This window comes from Moschus berezovskii, chromosome 23 (assembly GCF_049115385.1).
Source record: "Moschus berezovskii isolate FMDL1 chromosome 23, NW_MosBer_1.0, whole genome shotgun sequence".
Lineage (NCBI taxonomy): Eukaryota > Metazoa > Chordata > Mammalia > Artiodactyla > Moschidae > Moschus > Moschus berezovskii.
In genome coordinates, this window is record NC_142482.1 from 46279316 (window position 1) to 46294198 (window position 14883).

At 39.3% G+C, this 14883-nt stretch overlaps 1 protein-coding gene across 1 annotated transcript; it reads left to right on the forward strand.

Annotated features, from left to right (window-relative positions):
• Positions 1-1405: 1405 nt before the first annotated feature.
• LOC129543303 (chorionic somatomammotropin hormone 1-like) lies at positions 1406-12839 on the forward strand. Its single transcript, XM_055406396.2, has 5 exons — positions 1406-1577; positions 7008-7192; positions 9493-9600; positions 11844-12023; positions 12645-12839. Exons 1-5 carry the CDS (start codon positions 1406-1408, stop codon positions 12837-12839), a joined length of 840 nt encoding a protein of 279 aa, XP_055262371.1.
• The last annotated feature ends 2044 nt before the right edge of the window (positions 12840-14883 follow it).

Consider the following 14883-nt stretch of genomic DNA (forward strand, 5'->3'; position numbering starts at 1 on the left):
GCAGTTTGTGATAGAAAGTCTGGAAAAAAAGGACAGCTCACTAAAAGATTTAGGAAAAATAATGGTTAAAATTTACGTCAAAATCTAATATGTAGGAAGTGTATGGAAAGCAAGGAGGAAGTTCCCTACCTCCAAAATAATGATATTCATCCCTGCCATGTATGGTTGTGACATACATTTATAAAAATATAAATGTGACAGTGCATATAACATTAGGTGTCTTATACTTCCTAGTGCAAATACAGTAGAAATTTTAAAAAAAAGAAAACATATTTTCAGAGTGAAAAGAAATTTCTTGCTTCTCACAAGCAAGAGAGTTGAATTCTTTTTTCTAGGTTAAATCCCTTATCTTTGAGCTCTCTCATTGTGTGCAAACACTGTGGCCCATCAATGCAACTGGAAAAGAATGTGACAAGATATTGTCTTGATGTGGAAAGAGCCTGTATGGACTCCTCCAGATTATGAATGCTCCAGCTTTACAACTTGGCAGCCAATAAAAACTTTATTTGAGAATATATCTGAGTGAGTTTGGTGAGATTTATCACTTAAATTTATGAAGATGATAAAAACTATGAGTTTGTATTCTTTTCTAGGCAGTCTGTTTTCATTCTGAAGGGTTGCGCCTTCCTGATAAAACCCACCGGGACTGAGTCAAGTCTTGAGACACTGCACATTTTGCATCTCCAGTGGCGAAGACACAGTTCTTTGTGAGGATGCTGCAAAACTGCAGCAGACCCACACACAAGGTATACATAGATGGAGTTGGCCACCTACTGACCTCCCTGAAGGGCAGGTCAAGGAAATCCATCCCAGGGCAGAGGAAACCTGTCTTAGTTCTTTAACCATAGGCATAGACCACTACCACTGAGGGTGAGCGTGGTCTTTCTGTAATAAACATTAACACACATACATTTAGATGTTAAATTTTAACACTACAAGTCAAAATTTAGATAGTAAGAGAATAGGATAGTAGGATAGCCTATATATCGGCTGCCCAGGTGGTACTGGTGGTCAAGAACCCACCTGTCAATGCAGGAGAGGTAAGAGACACCGGTTTGATCCCTGAGATGGGAAGACCCCCCTGGAAGAGGGCATGGCAACCCATTCCAGTATTCTTGCCTGGCGAATCCTCCTGGACAGAGGGAGGAGCCTGGTTGCTACAGTCCATAGGGTCTCAAAGAGTTGAATATGCCTGAAACAACTTAGCATGCCCGCATAGGGTATATAGAGATACTGAAATTTTCTATTGTTCAGTGCACTGGTCACTTGAAGGCCACCATCACAGTGACCTTTCCCTATTGCTCTTATGCAGGCACCAGCATTGATAAGAGAGAAGAGTAAGATAAGAGTGAAGCAGTGATAGCTCCACCCCCAGGGTGTGACTAATCAGTAGCACCCTATTTCTATGGTTGCCAGGCTTTCCTCCTTAGGCATTCCCCACCACAGATTTCCTCCATTCCATCCTGTTGGGCCATCTTCCCATCAGCAGCAGTCCTCATCCTGGGATTTCTCTTCAATCCCCATGGCTCCAGCGTCCAGTCACCGTGGGCACCAGTGGATCTGCAACCTTGTTCGAGGTATATAAGGCCATGGCTTGGATTATCTGTGTGGTTCCACTCCGTCTATACTGTCACAGATCAGCTACCTCACTCTCCAAAAGCAGCAAATGCCTCCCTTCTGCCCTACCAATTCCCCCGAATGCCGGGATCTCTCCCCTGCTTCAGCTCCCTGACCCCCTGGTGCAAACTGGTTCTGCTTGCTTTCCCTCCTCCTTCTTCCCTTCATCCTAGTGAGTTTTGCATGAATCTATGATTTCCTTTCCAGTGGTCAGGAACTCCTGATACATCTCTAGAGGTACTTAAATGTGTATTCATTCTTTTTATTAACACCATCCTTGTAGAGAAGGGGGACAAGAAAAAAACAAATGTAGAAAAATATGGGAAACCTATTGAAAATGTGTTCATTTCTCATTTTCCCAGTAACCCTCGATTCCCCCATCCTGCAACACAAATTAGTGCAGCTCACACTGTCCTAGACTTTTCTCTAGGTGCAGAGAGTGGGGGACAGTCTCTAGGTGCAGCATACAGGGCTTCTCATTGTGGTGGCTTTTCTTGTTACAGCGAATGGGCTCTAGGTACACAGACTTCAGTAGTTGTGATATGTGGGCTCAGTACGTGTGATTCCTAAAGCACAGGCTCAATAGTTGTGGTGCATGGAACTAGTTGCCCTGTGACATGGGAAAGCCTCCCAGATCAGGAATCGAACTCATGCCTCCTACATTGGCAGGCTGATTCTTTACCACTGAGCTTCCAGGAAAACCCTGTACATGAATTCTAGATGCATCCATGGAGAGAGATGTACTCCATGTCCGCCTACTCCTCCACCATCTTGTTGACACCAATGTATGTATGTCTTAGAAAAGATTGTCCTTTTCTATTGAGTTCAGTAACATAGTCATCACTTCACAGGTTTACTGTTTATTTATTTTTTTTTGGTAAAGAACATAATATAAGTTCCATTCTCTTAGGCAATTTCAATTATACAGCACAATCTTATCCCTTATAGTCATCATGCTCTACATTAGAGCCTCAGACCTTATTAAATGAGAATGTGTAACTTTTAGAAATCTCTCCTTATTTTCTACACCCTCCAGCTCTTGGCAATCACTTTCCTGTTCTGTTTCTGAGTTCCAGTTCTTTTTTAGATTCCAGATAATTGAGATCATATGGTATTTCTCTTTCTCTGACTTATTTCACTTAGCATCAGGCTCTCCAGTTTTATCCATTTGCCACAAATGGTATAATTTCTCCCTTTTTTAAATGGCTAAATAATATTCACACACACACACACACATATATCATATCACATTATTTTAATCTGTTCACCTGTTGACAATATTAAGATTGTTCCTCTATCTTGGCCACTGTGAATAATGCTTCAATGAACATGGGAGTACAAATATCTCTTTAAGATAATTATTTCATCTCCTTTGAATATATATCCAGAAGTAAGATTGTGGTTTCATTTTAGTCATTAAGTTGTGTCCAACTCTTGCGACATCATGGACTGTAGCCTGCCAGGCTCCTCTGTCCATGGGATTCTCCAGGCAAGAATACTGGAGTAGGTTCCATTTCCTTCTCCAGGGGATCTTACCAACCCTGGATTCGAACCTGGGTTTCTGAGGTAAGCTTTGAGCTTTGAGGTAAGCCAGAAGTAGGATTGATGGATCATGTAACATTACTCTTTTAAATTTCTTGAGGAATCTGCACAGTCATTTTCCATAGGAATTGCACCAATTCACACTCTCAGCAAAAGTGCACAAGACCTACTGTTCCTCCATACCCTCACCAACATGTTAGGAATATTTCTTACCTTTTTGCTAATGGCCATTCTAACAGGTATGGGGTGATATCGCTCGTGCTTTTGATTTGCATTTTCCTGGTAATTATTGATGTTGAGCATCTTGTCATATACCTCTTAGCCATCTGTATGTCTTATTTGGGGAAAAAATGTCTATTCCATAAAGCTCTAGCATATATTTTGAATACTGTATTCAAATATACAAAACTCAGTGGCCTATCCATACACCAATAGCAAACTATCTGAGAGAGAAATAAAGAAAACTATAAATATATAAAGTAATCAAAACAGAATGGCATTTGCATAAAAACATATACACAGGTCAACAAGCCAGAACAGAGAATCCAGAAAGAAACACACACCCATCAACAAATCAAATGGCAACCCATGGATTGAAAGGAAATTTTTGCAAATCACATATTTGATAAGGTCTTAATATCCAAAAATATATGAGATGCATACAGCCGAAGATCAAAAAACGCAAATAACACAAAATTTTAAATAATCAAAGAAGAATAAGGGTTTGTTAAATCTGGAGATTATACTGTAGATGAGAGACACAGCAAGCTTTTCCTACCAGAACAAAAGCCTATGTCTTTCTTGCATTGCTTCCTTTTATGTCCACTCATCTTTGTGGCGATTACAGTTCTCAGTGCACATCCTTCATCAAAAGCAATCACCCCACAGAGAGCTCTAATATGTGCTAGGAATAGCCCTACTGTACAAAAACTAACATTTACACAGTTACTAATGAGACATATAAAGAGCAAGGTAACTAATTGTCAGTGTTGACCACTCCGTTGTTCTCTATAGTCTGTCTCAAAATTGAACCACTTAGCAATGAAACATGAGTTAGGGGATCTCAATAATATTTGGATAGAAAATCTTTTAAAAATGGGAGCATTTATGGATTATAATTTGGGGGGATTTATTATTACTATTTTGATTGTATTCCTTTTAATTATCTGCTACATCAGGTTAAGAATTTATTATAAATATTAATACCAATGTAAAGACACATAGTACTGAAGTTACAGCAGCTAGAAAAAGACAAAGACAAAATATGAGGCAGGAAGTGAAATTATAGAAATTCTGCAATGGTATCAAAATAAGGGGCAATATAGCATTGAGAGAAAGCTAACATCTCAAAGTTGCTTGAGGCACCAAGAACAGCCAGATGTGAGAATCCAGATTAATCTAAATACCAGAAATTGGACCAAAAGGAAAATGAAGCTCATAAAAATATGGTGATGTTAAAAGCCAAAATTTAGACAGCAAGAGGATAGGGTAGGGCAGCTGTAGATACTGAAATTCAGGAATATATGACAGCAAATACATTAACAAGCATCAGGAGAAACAAAGAACAAAAGGGTCTGAAAAATAAACCATCAAGAGGCTGTGTAGCCTGATCAAAAGAACAAGAGAATCGATAGGAAAACTAAAGTAAAAACACTTGTGTAAACAGGAGAACCAGATGATGCTCAGGAGAGAAAGCCTGAGACTTAGTGGACCAGAGAACAGATGATTCCAGCATCAAGAACACAAACTCTGGAGCAGGGGTCATATCTGTGCATTTCTGGAAACAGCCCCAATTTCAATGCTTGGGCAAAATAGCACCTAAAATTGTTACAGGCAGAGAGTATAGCTTGCTGGGAAACAGTGGAAACAGTGGCTGACTTTATCTTGGGGGGCTCTAAAATCACTGCAGATGGTGATTGTAGCCGTGAAATTAAAAGACGCTTACTCCTTCGAAGGAAAGTTATGACCGACCTAGATAGCATTTTAAAAAGCAGAGACATTACTTTGTCAAAAAGGTCCATCTAGTCAAGGCTATGGTTTTTCCAGTGGTCATGTATGGATGTGAGAGTTGGACAATAAAGAAAGCTGAGCGCCAAAGAATTGATGCTTTTGAACTGTGGTGTTGGAGAAGACTCTTGAGAGTCCCTTGGGCTGCAAGGAGATCCAACCAGTCCATCCTAAAGGAAATCAGTCCTGGGTGTTCATTGGAAGGACTGATGTTGAAGCTGAAGATCCAATACTTTGGCCACCTGACGCGAAGATCTGACTCATTTGAAAAGACCCTGATGTTGGGAGAAATTGAGGGCAGGAGGAGAAGGGGACGACAGAGAATGAGATGGTTGGATGGCATCACTGACTCAATGGACATGAGTCTGGGTGAACCCCTGGGAGTTGGTGATGGACAGGGAGGCATGGTGTGCTGCGGTTCAAGGGGTCACAGAGTCAGACACAACTGAGCGACTGAAAACTGAACTGAACACTGAGAAAAGGACAAAAGTGTTTATCAGTTTATTTTGCTCATTAAACTACAACGTAAATGCATAGTTATCCATTGATAATTGATTCCTTCAGTTTACAGTGTGGATAACACACTGAGATCCTCTTCAGTCATATATTAGATATTTAGATATGTTATATGATCACCAATTATATTTTAACAGAAAAACTAGTTAGACGTCTTCCAATAAATGATCAATTACACTCGTATTTATGATAATCTTCTATCCCTCAGTTCAGTTCAGTCACTCAGTTGTGTCCGACTCTTTGCTACTGCATAAACTGCAGCATGCCAGGCTTCCCTGTCCATCACCAACTCCTGAAGCTTGCTCAAACTCATGTCTACTGATTTGGTGAGACCATCCAACCATCTCATCCTCTGTTGTCCCCTTCTCCACCTGCCTTCAATCTTGCCCAGCATCAGGGTCTTTTCCAGTGAGTCAGTTATTTGCATCAGGCGGCCAAAGTATTGAATCTTCAGCTTCAGCAACAGTCCCTCCAATGAATATTCAGGGATTCCAATGAATATTCAGCCCATCCTTTAGGATGGTCTTGTTGGATCTCCTTGCAGTCTGAGGGACTCTCAAAAGTCTTCTCCAACACCATAGTTCAAAAGCATCAATTCTTCGGTGCTCAGCTTTCTTTATGGTCCAGTTCTCAGATCCATATTGGAACAACCACAGCTATACTTATTGCCTCCTATATAGTCTAATTTTGAAAAAGCACAAAGTTCCATGTAGGAATTAAGTGCATATTTATCTTTATGCATAACACATGCATATACACACAGAAATATATGTACACAAATATGCCTATGTTATATGAACTATTATTTTCCTTGTTTGTCCCAATAAGCTTAGATGTTCAGAGATATAGTCCCACAATTCTCCAACTTAATTCTGCTTTTTGAGAGTCACTTCTTTTACTTTCATTACCTAATTTTAAATAACCATTTTATTCTTAGATACCATGGCACTATACAACTAAGAGAAGAGAAAACCTTAAAAATTCTGATGTTCTTCTTTTTCAGTCCCTAAGTCATGTCCAGCTCTCTGCAACCCCATGGACTGCAGTAAGCCAGGCTTCCCTGTCCTTCACTATTTCCTGGACTTTTCCCAAAATCTTATCCATTATGTTGGTAATGCCATCCAACCATCTCATCCTCTGTTGCCCCATTCTCCTCCTTCCCTCAATCTTTCCTAGCATCAGGGTCTTTTCCAATGAGTTGGCTCATTGGATCAAATTCTGCTCAGGGCCAACAGGGAGAGATGAGGCTTCCCTGGACAGGATGATTTTTGCTAACCTCAGGCTAATACATCATCTCAGAGTGGCTCATGTTTTTATTTATACAGGGTCCCACCTGTTCCTGCTGCTGGTGGTGTCAAATCTACCTTTGTGCCAGGGTGAGGAGGACTATGCACCATACTGTAAAAACCAAACTGGCCCGTGCCATATACCCCTTCAAAGCCTGTTTGACAGAGCAACATCGGTGGCTAACTACAACTATAGGCTAGCCAGGGAAATGTTCGACGAATTTGTAAGTACTGTACTTCTTGCTTATTTCCATAAAGAACCTTGGTAAAAGTGACTGGACTATTTTATCCTTTAAACAAGAAGGCTGTATCAGCCAAACTTCAAATAACACACTTTGTAAGTCAAACAAGGCATCGGCTTATAAGATGTGTAAATCGAAGAAAAGATCAGTTTCATGAAATCTCAAAGATTCTTAAAGAGTGAAATATCCGCTTCAATTTTCTTTCAGTCGTTATTTTAAAGTTTCCAAAATAAATTTAAAGCACCTGTATTTGTCATCTTGAAGGTGTGTGTTAGTCACTCAGTCTTGTCCTACTCTTTGCAACCCCATGGACTGTGGCACTCTAGGCAAGAATACTGGAGTGGCTTATCATGCTCTTCTCCAGGGGATCTTCCCAACCTAGGGATTGAACCCATGTCTCCTGCATTGCAGGCAGACTCTTTACCATCTGAGCCACCAGGGAAACTTCAAGTCCCATTAAATAATACCATAGACTCAGTGAATTAAACAATAGAAACCTATTTCCTCACAGTTCTGGGGACTAGAAGTCCCAGATCAGGGTGCCAGCAAGGTCAGGTTCTGGTAAGAACTCTCTCTTCCCAGGCTGGCTTCTCCCTGTGTCCTCACAGGTTGAGTGGGTGGAGAAGAGAGACAGAGACAGAGACAAAGAGACAAAAGAGAAATCTCTCTGGTGTTTCTCCTCATCAAGTCACTAATCCTATTGATCAGTGTCCCACCCTATAAGCTCATTTAACCTTAATTAATCTTCATAAAGGCCCTTTTCCAAGCACAGTACATACTGAATCCTTATCATGAAAACAAATGATGGTAGTTTTTTAAGTGCTACTAAACATTGTTTTGTCTTCCCTTATAGCTCAGTTGGTAAAGAATCCACCTGCAACGTGGGAGACCCTGGTTTGACTCCTGGGTAGGGAATATCCCCTGGAAAAGTGATAGGCTACCCATTCCAGTGTTCTTGGGCTTTCCTTGTGGTCAACTGGTAAAGAATTTGCCTACAATGCGGGAGACCTGGGTTTGATCCCTGGTTTGGGAAGATCCCCTGGAGAATGGAAAGGCTACCCACTCCAGTATTCGGGCCTGGAGTATTCCATGGACAACTCCATGGGGTCAGAAAGAGTTGGAAACAGCTGAGCGACATTCACTTCAAAACATTGTTCTAAGATTGGCAATGAATGGATTTAGAAGTACAATAGAAGGATTAGTTTAGATTTGGAACCAATTATTCTCTTTCTGATGAAAGTACTTTGGAAGTTGTCTTTTAGATTACTCAAGTAGCCCACTGTAGAGCAGACACTGAAAAAAGTGTGCTCATGTTTCTATTAAATTCATGTAGTTCTTTTTACTCAGTAGTGTTTTTGTCATCCTCCATTTTTGACTGCTATTTTTCTTTTCAAATTTTCCAAGTAATCTCTTTAAATGTTCACAATTTCCTCTAGATTACTTTTTCTCTATCCATGTGTTAGCTGATTTTTGCTGTTCTTATTCTAAGTCCATTGCTTACTATTTCCTAGAATTTTATGCAGTGCTTTTCTAACTTACCATTTTGTCATCATCAACAACATTGTATTCCGCGTCTATGGTGAACACTAAGCTATAGGTGTGTGGATTCAGAGATTAATCAGAGAAAAGTTATAATTTTAAAACTCCTATTAAGGGGGTATTGTAGCCCACCAGGCTCCTCCATCCATGTAGGCAAGAGTACTGGAGTGGGTTGCCACTTCCTTCTCCAGGGGATCTTCCCAACCCAGGGATCGAACACAGGTCTCCTGCATTGTGGGTAGACGCTTTACTGTCTGAGACAGCAGGGAATCCCCCGTGGATTCAGCGATTAATCAGAGAAAATTTATAATTTTAAAACTCCTATTAAGGGGGTATATTGGTTCTAACCCACGGTAAACAAGAGATTATATGGCTACATATTGGTACATATGTACATATTTCGTTCAAATACTAAAAAAAAAAAAAAGATACTTAATGAAACATTAAATATTTGATATTTGTGGTAATTTTAGTGTTTGCTGTCCTAATATTAACTGGAAAGGATGAAATTAAACCTGGGAAGAGCAAAGAAGGGAAGAGTTTCAAGTTTAGAAAAATGAGGTGAAAATCAATTGTTTATAGTGATGATGGGAAAAAATAGGAAAAAGAATGATGTTCAATTGTTATGTAACCCTCTTTAAAAAAATTATACATCTATCAGCTGTGTTAATATTCTGGTAATGAATTCATTTATTGAATACCAAAATAACCCTAAGGAATTGAATGTGCTTGATCACTCCCAGGATAAACAGTTCAGCCAGGGCAAAAACTTCACTTCCAAGGTCCTCAACAGCTGCCACACCAGATCCATCATCACCCCTGGAACCAAAGAAGAAGCTGAAAATGCAAAGGTGAGTATTTTATCTTGGTTTCTCACCCGAGCAACTGAGACAGTGCACTTATGTTACTAGGCTTTAGATTATTATAGTAAAGGTAACTGCACATGCAGAGAAATGTGGAGGAATGCTAAGCAATCAAAGAGAAATTACATATTATGCAACTGATAACATACGAATAGAATCAAGTGATAACTAAAGATTTGTAGCAGCAAAAAAATAACAGATCTGTAGATTCCCATGCAGATAACCTTAGTTTAACCAATGCATTAGGCCCAGGATTGCAGCTATTATACTGTATGAAAGCACGGCTGAACGAAAATTCTATGTGTAAAATATAAGGTTGGCAGAATTCATGGATATATAAGAAATACAACCACAGTTTTGAGTATTCCCTGTGACCAGTGACACCTACATGGGAGTCACTCCTACACTGCACCATTGGAGACATTGCTTCTGACTTTCAAGGCTCTCCTGATTCTTCTTCTGAAACCTACTTCATTTCTCATTCTCAATGATTTCTTGGTTGCAACAATTTACTCTGTTCTGATGAAAACACAATCTACAAATCAAGCCTCAATCATTTATCCCAGCTCCAACGTTTTTTCATTTTAATTGCTCCTTTCTGATTCCCACATTAACCACAATCCTAACATTATTTAAAATATTTGCACATACATCTTCTCTTAAATACAATCTGTTCTCTTACTAAAACTTTGTTAATAATATCAACATTCTTTCCATCTGCTCAGCATCTTAATAATGGAGATGATAAAATGAAGGAAGAAGGTCAAGGAGAAGGAGGATGTTTTCAATGAATTTAAAATAAATTTAAAATTTATTGAGGGCTATTACACTGCCATACAATTTACAAAGTGCTCTAGTTCATTATTATGCTTGCCGCTGCTGCTGCTAAGTCACTTCAGTCGTGTCCGACTCTGTGTGACCCCATAGACGGAAGCCCACCAGGCTCCCCCGTCCCTGGGATTCTCCAGGCAAGAACACTGGAGTGGGTTGCCATTTCCTTCTCCAATGTGTGAAAGTGGAAAGTGAAAAGTGAAAGTGAAGTCGCTCAGTCGTGTCTGACCCTTAGCGACCCCACGGACTGCAGCCTACCAGGCTCCTCCATCCATGGGATTTCCAGGCAATAGTACTGGAGTGGCTTGCCATTGCCTTCTCCGCATTATTATGCTTAATCCTCACAAAAAATCCTGTAGCACAGTGACTGTTATTACACATTCTGAGATGAAGAAACCAAGGCTCAGAAAAGTTAAGGGATTTTCACCCATCAAACAGGTAATAAGTAGTGAGTCTAGGTTTCATCCAACTCAGAGCACTCACTCTTCATCTTTAAGCTACAAAGCCCACTTGAAAACTATGCTGCTGTCACCCTAGACTCTGTATTTCATTACAGCTTCTTAGTCCCCCATTATATTTCTATTGCAATGTCTATTCAATTCTTCTCTGCTCTTATTTCCTATACCACTAAAGTATTTCATGGCCATCAAGAAATCAAGCCTTTTAATTAGAGATACTCAGCCCCTGGGAGTTTCATGCCCAGTCCTGGTAATAGTGAACTAGGGGGAAAACCCTCCGTTGTGAATCCCACTGATGCTGTTACTAAAGACAATATTGTGCCATTTTCTGCCCCTACACATGTAAACAGAAAAGACTGCTCTGAGAGCAAATGGGACTGGTGTTGGTATGGATTGAGGAAAATGTGTTTAAGAATTTCATGTCTTCATTATTTCTTTGTTCAAATATCATAAAACTATCAGTCAGAAAATGAATACATTAATGAAGAATTTGATTCATTAATACAAATGAATCACTGGGTGAAAATGATGTGGGCATGGGTAGGATCCATGTTTCCTGGGTCAGGTACTCTAGGTACATATTGAGTTCCAACAAAATATTTAGATTTCTCTCCCTGGACAAGCAAAGTATTCAAATAAAAAAGAACTCACTGAGCAGATGGTGGAATTTCAGAGGGGAAAAGAAAATATTTCATGTTATAAATTAAATTCATCAAAAAGATTATTTAAGTGTCAGTTTTTTAAAAAGAATTTCAGCAAAGTATAATTTAGTAATATATATTTTATAATTTTATATCCTTAACATCTTTAAAATTTTTTGCATACACAGAAGAATAATAAAGGGTTTTTTTTATATGCTCAGCCTCCCTGAGCAAAATCACATGTTACCAAGCCCACTGAATTTTGTTTATTTTAATGAGATTGTTTCCTGTGGTTGCTTAGGACGAAATCCTGTTTAAGTTGGTACTTAGTTTGCTCCATTCCTGGGATGAACCTCTGCATCAGCTAGTCACAGACCTGCTGCACTTGAAAGAAGCCTCTCCTGAGCTCTTGGCAAGGGCTGCAGAGATTGAGGAAAAGACCAAAGTACTTCTAGAAGGTGTGGAAGAGATACAAAAAAGGGTGAGCCATCTCTGAAGCCTTCTTTGCTTTCCTCATGAATGAAAGAAGATGACCTCTGAATTGAGGAATGAGTTTTGAAACATCTCACTTTATAAGGACAAGATTCAGGCCTTCTATATTCTAATTGCTGTTATATAAAGCTAGAGCCTAATCATTCATAATGCTAGATTCTAGTGTAAGTGAATTAGAATTCAACTACAATTTTTGACAGGTGCAGCATTCCCTGCATTGCACACAATTCCACCAAAAGCTAGCCTCTTGCTGGGCACATGTGGTTGAAATACTTTCATGAGTAAGAGAACTGGAGCATAGAATTTGTAAGATCAATGTTTTCTTCAAAGCAACCCAGGTGATCTGCTACTGAACGTCTGCTCTATTCTTTCTTTCTCATCTTCAAAGCAAAGGATGAGAGTGGGAAGGAAGGAAAGAAAGTCAAAACCAAACTCATACTTGAGTTCTGCTTCTTGATTTTAGATTGCTAATAGATTTTCCATACACTGGCTCCAAATCATGTCTAGAGTTTCATAAGTCTTCTCCAATCTTAATTTGATAATAAGAAGGAACAAAGAAGAGCAAATACTAATAAAATTCATAAAATTTCATTATCTTTTGTGTGCTTAGATTCATCCTGGAGAGAAGGAGAAGGAGACCTATCCAGTGTGGTCAGAAAAGTCCTCCCTGACGGCGGATGATGATGATGTGCGCAAAACTGCTTTTTATAAAATATTCCACTGCCTACACAGGGATTCAAATAAAATTAGCACCTACCTCCACATGCTGAAGTGCCGATTCACCTCATGCTCGGACCACAATTAACCCAGACAGTCCTGAGATGGTTAGTGATGATCCATCCGTCAAAAGCTTCTTTGAGTTTTATAGCTGTTTAATGCATGTTTGGGTGTAATGGGTCTCATGTGAAACAAAATAAACACAGACTCTGTAGAGATGTCAAAATCTAAGAATGAAATTTGTCAATGTTTTTATCTTCATTTAATAGAAAATCAAAAGAAAATCCATCCCTACTTCTGAGAGAAAGAATTTCCTATTAAAATTGGTCACAAATAGGAGGAACTGACATGACAAAGAACATTAAAGAGCTTATTAAGATTCACACAAAATTATTCTGGGTCAAGTTATAAGAATCAAAGAATCAGATAATTACTCATTGTGCTGGTCATGCTACCAAGAAGACTGAATGCTGAGAATTCTTTATGAAAGCAAGCCACTAACTGTCAGCTGATTCTTATATTGTCACAGTGTTACAACAAACAATATAAGTGCTTTGCACGTGGCTACCTAAATAGCATGAGGTTTACTGAACTGCCTAAAAATTAAATTGTTAGGATGCTATCTTAGTCCTTCTGGGCTGTTGTAGCAAAATATCATAGAATTATAAACAATAGAAATGGATTTTCACAGTGTGATCATATAAGGCCCTCTTTCGTCACACACTTCTTAATATATCCTCACATCAGGGAAAGAGCTAGAGAAACTCCGTGTGTCTCTTATATATAAAAGCAGTCATCTCATCCAGAAGACTCCATCCTTCATCACGTCCATAACTTCATCACCTCCCAAAGGCCCCACCTATGAAACACCATCACCATGGGAGTCAAGATTTCAACATATGAAATTTCTGGGCAGCACAAAGGTTGAGACCATAGCAGACACAAAGGTGAATGGGTTCCATCCTCCTCCAGTGGCTGTCTTCACCCACACTCCACTGCATCCTCATTTCCTGCATCATCTTGCAAAAATCCCATACATTCTATCACTCTGGGTTTCACAAGTCTAGCTTAGTTAAGTGTCAATTGTCCCACACCTGGGCCCTTGGGACAATTGTCCAACTGGTCACATAGAAACCAAGTAAATAAGAAAGTTGGATTAATAAACACATTTATCTGAGAAGTGAGATACCATTCTCTCTTACTTTTAGAGTAACTTTCCTTGTCATTAATTATTTGCCCTTACACACATGCCCTAGCACCCTGAATTATAAAATCATCCAAATAATCTGAGTCTCTACTGAGACTGAAGCATTGTGACTGGATTAGGGTTGCTCTGCTTATTCAGTCGCCTCCAAACAACCTGGGATGAGGCCAATCTCATACCGTGGCTCTCCTAAGATTCAGTGATGTTGCTGGGCTGGTTCTCCAGCATCTGAGGGCTTTAGCAGTAATTCCTAGTAAGCAGAAAATGGGAAATAAAAAGGTAGAAGGGAAAGGGGGGTGAAGAAGAAAGAAGGAAGAGAAAGACAGAAGGAAGGAAAAGCAGCAAAAGAAAAGTGAGTCAAGGACTTGGGTAGTGAAGCATGAAATGCTGTTAGAACACTTTATTTTTAAGGACCAAAATATATATGCTTTTTTTTAATGTCTTAAAAGCAAATATCTCATATTCCCTTTTGTTCCATTTTATCTTCTCTCCTCTTTTTTCTGAAATTGTCCTTTATATTACGAGTATTCTTTTGTTGTTACTAATTGCCATAGTTCTAGAGATGAACAAAGTTGGCAACTCTTCAGGGTAGAATCCAGGCAACTTTTCTTCTGTTATACAAAGACAACTTTCACCCACATACAGGAACACTGTCCAGCAAAACCAACCTCTTCCCTCATAGGCAGGGTTATTACCTGGGATGACCCAAACCTTTCAGAACATGACAGAATACTCTGCCCCAAACCCATCTATCAATTTCTCCTTTGGCTCCTTCATGCTTGTAAAGTGTCAGCTTTCTTGTATTTTCACTTTCTCCTTTCAAAAGGGAAAAGACCATGAAAAAACCCTGAATGCACTTTCTAAGTCATTTACTGCCAAAAACATCAAATTCTATTGTTTTAATTGCTTAACTTTCTTTCATTCAAAG